The 8,882-nt window shown below is 40.7% G+C and overlaps 1 protein-coding gene across 1 annotated transcript in view; it reads left to right on the top strand.

Annotated features, from left to right (window-relative positions):
• The window catches only part of Cdh20 (cadherin 20), a 220,421-nt gene extending 215,276 nt beyond the window's left edge, over positions 1–5,145 (top strand). Inside the window, exon 12 of the mRNA XM_021197692.1 lies at positions 4,348–5,145. Within this exon, the coding sequence (XP_021053351.1) occupies positions 4,348–4,853 (506 nt within the window). The 3' untranslated portion in view covers positions 4,854–5,145. The remainder of the gene's footprint in view (positions 1–4,347) is intronic.
• The last annotated feature ends 3,737 nt before the right edge of the window (positions 5,146–8,882 follow it).

An 8,882-nucleotide genomic window follows, 5' to 3' on the forward strand; every position in this document is an offset into this window, starting at 1 on the left:
TGTGTGTGTGCGCGTGCGCGTGAGCGTGTGTGTGTGTGTGTGTGTGTGTGTGTGTGTTTCCATTTTTTATTTGCTGGCCTGGGATAATTTATTCCTTGTGTTAATCTCCTTGTGTTGCAGTTTTCCTTTTAGGACTTTCTGGGGGGCTAGATTTGTAGATAGACAATGTTTAAAGGTAGTTTTATCATGGAATGTCTTACTTTCTCCGTCTGTTGTGATGGAAATTTTTCTGGATATAGTAGTCTGGGCTGGAATCTGTTGTCGCTTTAGTTTTTAGATGATCTGTCTAAGTCCTTCTGGCTTTTATAATCTCATTGAGAAGTTGGGTGTTATTCTAATAGGTCTGCCTTTCTTCCTTTCAGGTTTTAATATTCCTTCTTTGTTCTGTACATTTAATATTTTGATTATTATATGCTCAGAGGAATTTGTTTTCTTTTTTAAAACTTTTTAAAAGAATATTTATTTATCATTTTACATATGTGAGTACACTGTTGCTGTTTTCAGACACACCAAAAGAGGGCATCAGATCCCATTTACAGATGGTTATGATCCACCATGTGGGTGCTGGGAATTAAACTCAGGACCTCTGGAAGAGCAGTCCATGCTCTTAACTGCTGAGCTATCTCTCCAGCCCAAGGAATTTATTTTCTGATTCAATTTATTTGGTGTTCTGTATCCTTCTTTTACCTTAATAGGCACCTCTTTGGGTTAGAGAAATTTTCTTCTGTGATTTTTTTCTTTTTATTTTTTTATGATTTTGTTTTTCTGCACCCATGTCCTGTGTTTCTTCTCCTTCCTCTGTTTCTATTATTCTTAGATTTGCTATGTTTATTTTGTTCCAGCTTTTCTGGGTGGTTTGTGACAGCTTATTTTTTTAAGATTTAATATTTTCTTTGACTTATTTATCCATTTCTTCCATCTTGTTTTCAATGCCTCAGATTCTCTCTTCCATCGCTTATATTCCTGAGGCCTGCCTCAGTGACTTCTGTTCAAATTCCTACATTTTTCATTTCTAGATTTCCCACAGTGTGGATTTACTTTCTGAATTCTATTTCCACTTTCAGATCTTAAGCTTTTTTATTTATTTCCTTCCATTGTTTTTGTTTTTATAGGTTTCTTTAAGGGATTTATTCCTTTTTCTCATTAGGGATCATATTCATAAAGGCTATTTTTAAGGTCCTTGTTTTGTGCTTCAGCTATATTCTCTCTCTCTCTCTCTCTCTCTCTCTCTCTCTCTCTCTCTCTCTCTCTCTCTCTCTCGGGACCTTCAGTAGTGGGGTTCCTGGTCACTAGTGGAGACATACTGTCTTGTCTGTGATTGTGTTTTTGCACTGGGGTCTAGGCATCTAGGTTTGGGAAGATTTTAATTCTACGTGCCTAGTCTTGTCTTTATTGAGTAAGTGTTTATTTCCTTGGTTTCTGTTGCCCTCTCTGTTTCTTAAGGGATTGTGTTGGTTGTGTGTTGCATGATAGGACATTCTTCTGGAATCCTGACATGTTTGGCCAGTGGGAATTCCAAGTAAAATGTGTTTCTAAAATATTGGGAGCTGACACTTAGAAATGGGGATGGACTAGGTGGGTAAGGCCTAGGTGGTTCATAGAAAGGCAGATAGCAGGGTGTTCCACCAGGATTTTTCTAGTCCCCTGGATCAGAGCAGTGAGTGGGGAGAGACTAGAGGAAGTCGTCTGCTACAGAGCTGGAGATGAGACTAGGAGATGAGATCTGGAGGAGAAAAGGCAGACTGAAAATCTGAAGCTTGTGGACCCTCTTAGCTGGCCTACTTGCCTCCCTGGCAGGTTTTCCCAACATTCCCATGGAATGCATGCTTGAGTGGAGGATTGGACAAAGCAAGATGGGGTGGAGAGAACTTGGAAGGCAAGGTCCGTGTGATCACTAGAGGTAGGGAAAGGGAAGGAAGGGAGACCACAGCTGGTGATCTGCTACAGAGCTAGGGGTGAGACTGAAGAATTGGTGAGAAGAAAAGGGAGAGGTGAAAAATCTGCAGTTAGACTACCTGTTTCCCTGTCTGGAGTGGCCTGTGGAGTTAGGAACAGAGAGGAAGGGGACCTATAGCAGGTGGTCTTCTACAGAGCTGAGAAGGAAAGTGGGAGGTTAGATGCAGAGGGGAGGCAGGAGAGGTGAGAATCCAGTTAGGCTTTGCCTTCTCTGGCTGGAGTTATTTTTATTTTTGAAGATGGTATCTTGCTGTGTTGCCCATACTGGCCTCAAGCCCTCAAACTCCTATGCTATCTGATCCTCCAGGCTTAGACAACCAAGTAACTGAAACTAGAGACACACACTATGCCCAGTCACTTTAAAACTTTGCCCATTTTCTTCCTAGCATCTTCTAAGAATCCCACTGCTACCACTTTAAGATCACATGACCAGTCAACTTCCTTCTTAGTATTTGCAGCAGAATTCAGTAGTCGTGTCTCTATACATTATCAGCAACAGTCATGACCCAAAGAAAGCCTTCATCATAGCCTGGTTTGTATTAACATTAATCTTATTAACACTGCTAGTTCATAGGACAAGTTCATGGTAAAATCGTTATACTCAGTACTCTTTCCTCCTTGTTTAACATAGAGCATTTAAAATATGTTTAGTGTTAACTGTATCTCACACATATGAATGTTCCCTTAGAAACCAATTTTCCTATGCTACTTTAGATATAAATCATGCTCCAACCTTTCATACTAGGTTTCCACTCCCCCCTCAATTCCTTAGAATCCTATTAGTCTCTTTTCCTGAATCCCACAATTTTTGTCCAAGTCTCATATTTTCATATAGAGAGAAAACATTCAAGAGGAATGTTATTTTTGGTGTATATATTTTTTTACCAAGTAAGTATATTCACAAAAATATTAAGCATTAATATCATTACCTATAATTTGTATCCTTCAAGAACTTTAAATATGTTGTTCTGAGCTCTCTTAGCCAGTTTGTAATCTCTTCCTGAACAGATATCCTCCTTCTCCTCCTCTTTTTCTTCCTCCTCTTCCTCTTCCTCCTCCTCCTCTTCCTCCTCCTCTCCCTCTTCCTCCTCCTCTTCCTCGTCCTCTGCCACCACCACCACCAACAACAACAACACCACCTCCTCCTCCACCACAGCTGCCCTTGAATAAACCGGGCTTTATTTTGCAGTGCTGTCAAGCTGTCACTGTTCACCAGCTGTAACAAAGCACACCAGGAAAAAAAAATCAATAGCAGTTCTATAGCTGAAACCTCAACACACTTCCTGGAAAAATGTTTTCAGTTACAAAGATAAATAGTTCAATGGGATTATCTCTATATCTCCTTTAAACCCCAGTGAACACACCTACTCCCCCCAAAAACACACCCACACATTTGTTGGGATAAAATTTTATCCAAGCCTTCAAGGGCACAGCTAACAATGTGACACTTCTTTGGTAACATACTGAACTGTATAAAATGTCTCTGCTCATTCCTTCCCTCCCATGAAAACCGCTGGCTTCAGAAAATTACTAATACCTCTCTAATTAAGTCTTTTTGAAGAATATGAGGTTACTGGACCTAAAGTCATTCACTTGTGCTTTTAAAGGTATTTCTGTTCATTTTTATTTTAGAATTCATAAAATGTATCTTAAACTCTTCCTAGATCTATCCACATCCCCAACTTTGTGTCCTTTTCAAATAAATAAATAAATAAATAAATACTCCAATTTGAGCACCCAGTACTCCTGAGTGTGGAGCTATCCAAGGGAAAAGAGGTTGTCCTACTAAGAGCCAAGCTCTTGAAGAGAACAAAAAGTATTAACTGTCCATACCCTTCCCACAATGCTCTTAGTTTTTGAAGGAGGCAAAAAAGACAGATCTCTGTAGCTCATACTAAGCGCAAATGTGTGCATTCATTATTTGTGGATGTATGGTTGTATCTATAGTAGAATCCTATAAGATGCTAAAGCAAAAAGGCAGAATTTTACCTAATGAGATTTTTAGATTATAGCAAATGTATGAAACTTGTTACTGTATAAAAGTGCATGATCTGATCCATAGCATATCTTCTACAGCTGGCCTCTGTGCTTTGTGTCCTCTTAGTGGAATTTCACAATGGTTCATTGTGTGTCTACACACAATTTTAAAGCAGCATGTTTCTATGAAACTATGTAGTTTCTTAGGAGTCTAAGAAATATAAAGCCTCCTTTACCCCAAGAGCTCTTAAATATAACAACTCACAGCGTGGATCAGGCAGACCTGAACTCAACAACATTTGAAATTCCAAAGCTGACCTGGGTGCCACGCTGAATCCTTCTTTGCTCCCCCCCCCCTTGCTTAATAAACTGTTTCTAGAGACTGACACATCTCGTCCTTTGTGTTCCCGTCAGTGTTGGTGCTGCTCATCCTGTCCATGAGGCGACACCGCAAACAACCCTACATCATCGACGACGATGAGAACATCCACGAGAACATCGTGCGCTACGACGACGAGGGGGGCGGCGAGGAGGACACAGAGGCCTTCGACATCGCAGCCATGTGGAACCCGCGCGAGGCGCAGGCAGGCGCCGCCCCCAAGACGCGCCAGGACATGCTGCCCGAGATCGAGAGCCTGTCCCGCTACGTGCCTCAGACCTGCGCGGTCAGCAGCACGGTCCACAGCTACGTGCTGGCCAAGCTCTACGAGGCCGACATGGACCTGTGGGCCCCGCCCTTCGACTCCCTGCAGACCTACATGTTTGAAGGGGACGGCTCTGTGGCCGGCTCGCTCAGCTCCCTGCAGTCAGCCACCTCAGACTCAGAGCAGAGCTTTGATTTCCTCACGGACTGGGGACCCCGCTTCCGGAAACTGGCAGAACTCTACGGGGCGTCCGAGGGGCCCGCGCCCTTGTGGTGATAGAAGCCCGGAGGCAAAGGGACACCCAAATCCAGACGTTCTCAAAGGCTGCTTCTCGTGCCCGAGGCGCAGCCACCACAGGAGCAATATTGTGCTGGACAGTGAGGATGGGAGTGAGTGGACCCAGCAGAGCTCTCTCTGGATCAGCTTTACTTGGTTAAACTAAACTAAATAATCAGAAGGAAACCCAGGCGAAGAGGGCAGAATCTCCAATTACCTTTTTAATTTCTTTTTTGACACTGTATTCGCAGGTTTGAAATATTAAAGCTTGGCTCTTTTTGTTTGTTTCTTTGTTTCTTTGTTTTTTTCCTATTCACCAAGGTTTTTGTCACTTTACCACCAAGAAAAGGTGCCAGTGTTAACTGAACAGATAGTAGGTGAGGGCGGGCGTGGAGGCTGGGAGCAAGTCCTACTCTAGACTCTATTTTTATCTTTATTCGCCATTTCAGATTGTTTTTCTGCATCGCCAGATCTGCAGAAATCAACACACACACACACACACACACACACACACACACACACACACACACCACTGAAAAATTATTCCTCAGTGAAATCATCTTACTTGTTCTAAGGTGGGTGGTACATTATTTAACCCTTTTGAGACAAGGTTTAGACTTTCTCAGCCTTGCATGGGGAATAGTTAGGGAGGGTGGGAGAAGGAAGAGACATTGACATGTGCTCTCATGTAAGAGCTGAGCAGAGGGAGAGTTGGCATTATAGCTGATCCAGCATCAACACGTTAGTGTGGGGTGTACTCCTGACAGCTTTTTATGCCTTTGCAAAAGCCAGAAGGAAACCAGAAAAGCTGCCTCTTTTGCACTGTAGACGTCTCTTCCATGTGCCAAATGTGGAGATCAGATGCAACAAAAGAAAGCCAAATAAGAATTATCTGATAAAGCATGGGTTAGAGGGCTTTCCTAGTCCGTGTAAAGTCAATCCAAGGGATGTTTACATGCTGTAGATAACCTACTTGAATAAAATCAGTATTATAGAGAAGAAATGGATGTAAGAGTATTACCTGTAAAAGTTTTGTATATTTGTTAATAATTTTGTTAATAAATATGATGTGCTACATCTCAGTACCTTAGCACTTCTTTTAATAAAAGCTAAATAGAAGGAAAGGTGTACCTTGAGTTTGTTTCCTTGTGGGCACAGAGTTTTATGACCCTGATTTAACCTCAGGTTGCAGGGATTGGGACAGAGTCATAACACAGAAGCAGCATCAGAGACACATGAGCCTGAATGGATTCATAACACAGAAGCAGCATCAGAGACACATGAGCCTGGACGGATTCATAACACAGAAGCAGTGTCAGAGACACACGAGGCTGTGCATTCCATTTTGATAACTGACCAGCCTAATGACAAGCATCAAGATTAATTTTTTAATGACAATTTCATTCTTATATCTCTAAAAAAAAGGCAAATGACCATTTAATATTAATGACACAATCATAAATTTCCCTTGTATTTTTACTTTTGTGAGAAGGAATATGACAACAAAGAGGTAGGATAGCATTGTTTTTTATTTTAATTTCATTGCCAAATCAAATACAAATCAGCCCATTCGCTGTCGAAGAGCTCACAGTTGAGTGGTAATTAAAATAAGAAGTAATTAATTAAAATAAGTAGTATACAGTATACGTCTAACTGTATCCTTTATGTATATTTGGTATTTAACAAGAGCTCAGTTAACATAGTTGGAAGAGATCTCATTCTTTGACATCATATTACTGTCTGGATTATAATCTGGATTGTAGTAGTGGCTGTCAGAATTTACCATGGATCCGATTCAAACAGAGAACTCATTAAACTGTCTCACCCACAGAATTTCTGACTCAGGAGATGTGAAATTATTTGCCATTTTAACAATTTACCAGCTACTAATACAGATGGCATAAGGATTACATTTTAAGAATTATGAGATATACTGCTCTCTCATGTGCACTTTCTCTCTCCTCTTCCCCCTCTTCCTCCCCCTCTTCTTCCTCTTCTTCTTTCTCCCCCCTCTTTCTCCTCTTCCTCCTCATCTTCCTCTTCCTCTTCTTCTTCCTCCTCCTCTTCCCTTGCCTCCCTCTCATTCTTCCTCCTCACTCCCCACTTCTCTCTCTGGAAGATTTATATTATCATTCCAATTGAGGACTACCCTATCATCATAGAGGTGTCGGTACTCTTCTCAAATAACAGAAACTATTTTTCAGACATGTACAAGTATGATGATCAAAGATTTAAGGAGGCAGGTGAGAGTCTCGCAGCTAGTGGGATGTGATTCTTCACATGTTACATGCCACACTAACAGCCCAAGCCTCACCTGCAGCTTTATGTAGGTGAACTTTACTGTCCATGAAAGGCAAGTAGCTCTCACTGAGCCTCCTTGAGGGTGAAGTGCAATATAAAAATAAAGACATTTAACAAAGCAAGAGAATAAAACAGAAACATGTGCCCAAACTAGATTCTACAGCATACTGATTGTGTGAAGTCAGGCAAATTAGCCTCAATAGCATTCTTCCTTTCTTCCATAAGCTCTGAGGAGAATTTTGCAACTATTTCACTTTATGTTGCTTGCTTTACAACTGGGCATAGCTGTTATCTTAACCACAGGGGGTTATCATGGCCTACATCCTGCAAAGTCAGTCCCCATGATAATGGGCATGAAGTGATTAAGCAATTTCCTGTGCTTTTTGGTTCCCAAGAGAATGTTTAATAGTGCAACACAGGAAGTTTGAAAGAGGGCCACAGTAGGAACTCCATTGCAGCTCATATTAGAAACTGAAAGAGATTTCAGCCCTCAGAATGGATTTGGAAAATCTTTTTCTCCTACCATAGTAATTCACCATGCTTCCTCTTACAGGGAGCAGGAAAAAACAATCACTAATCAGGTAATGAACTCAAGTTAGGCCAGAGATCCATAGAATTACCCCACGATTTCTTTGTCAACATGTGACTAGAGTAGCCCATAAATGGCATGCTGAGGGAATCAGCACATCTGTATGAGTCATTGGATTTCATACTCAATATAAACCCGTGGTCTGAATGGTAATACAAGCAGCTATTAAAATTCACGGTGATTTAATAAAAAAGAAGTTTCTAAGTAACAGGCAAGAAAGGTAGAGATGAAATGAAAGAATCCATAAACTCAGAAAACAGAATCCAGACATGGAAAAATCAGCACAGTTATGTAAAGGTTGATAGCAGTTCACCAATAATGTGCAACTAGACCTGGATATCAGAATGTCAGCTTATTAAAATAGCCCTGGGACTCTTCCTAACAGAAGTCACACCACACAAATAGTCTTTGTTGTAGATCAATTCACTAGGAAGGCCAATCTACTATTTCTCTAATAATAAATAAATGTTAAGATGTTTCTATAGATAGATGCCAAAGCTTTTGTTTGACTCTTAAGAAGATTCTTGTTGGACAATAGAAGAAATAAGGTTAAAAGTTCCTCTGTTAAAATTATCTACTAATGGAATACATGTCTCATAATTTAACTTATATTTTTAAAATGTTAATTTATTATATGTATAAAACCAGGTATGGTGGCACTTCCCAGTTTTGGAAGAATAGAGTTGCATCCAGACAGTTGGCTCCATTCTGTGAGTTTCAGGCTCAGTGAGTCTATCTCAGAAAATTAGAAGAACAATTAGGAAACACTTGATGCACTTGATGTCATCCTCTGCCCTACACACACACAGACAGACACACACACACACACACACTCACACACACACACACACAGACACACACACATACAGAGAGAGAGAGAGAGAGAGAGAGACAGAGAGAGAGAGAGAGAGAGAGAGAGAGAGGCAGGCAGAGACAGGCAAAGAGACAGAAAATGTCTGACAGAGACAGAGAGTGGACAGTGATAGACAGACACGGAAAGAGAGGACTTGTTCTCACATAAACTTGCTTTCACATACAAGTACATGTAAATAAAAATAAGTTAAAAATAAAACAAAGTATAATTAGCACAATATCAACCCAGAACACAATGTTTAATAAATTTTTCTTCCTGGTACAAA

The sequence above is a fragment of the Mus pahari genome, chromosome 5 (genome assembly GCF_900095145.1).
Source record: "Mus pahari chromosome 5, PAHARI_EIJ_v1.1, whole genome shotgun sequence".
Lineage (NCBI taxonomy): Eukaryota > Metazoa > Chordata > Mammalia > Rodentia > Muridae > Mus > Mus pahari.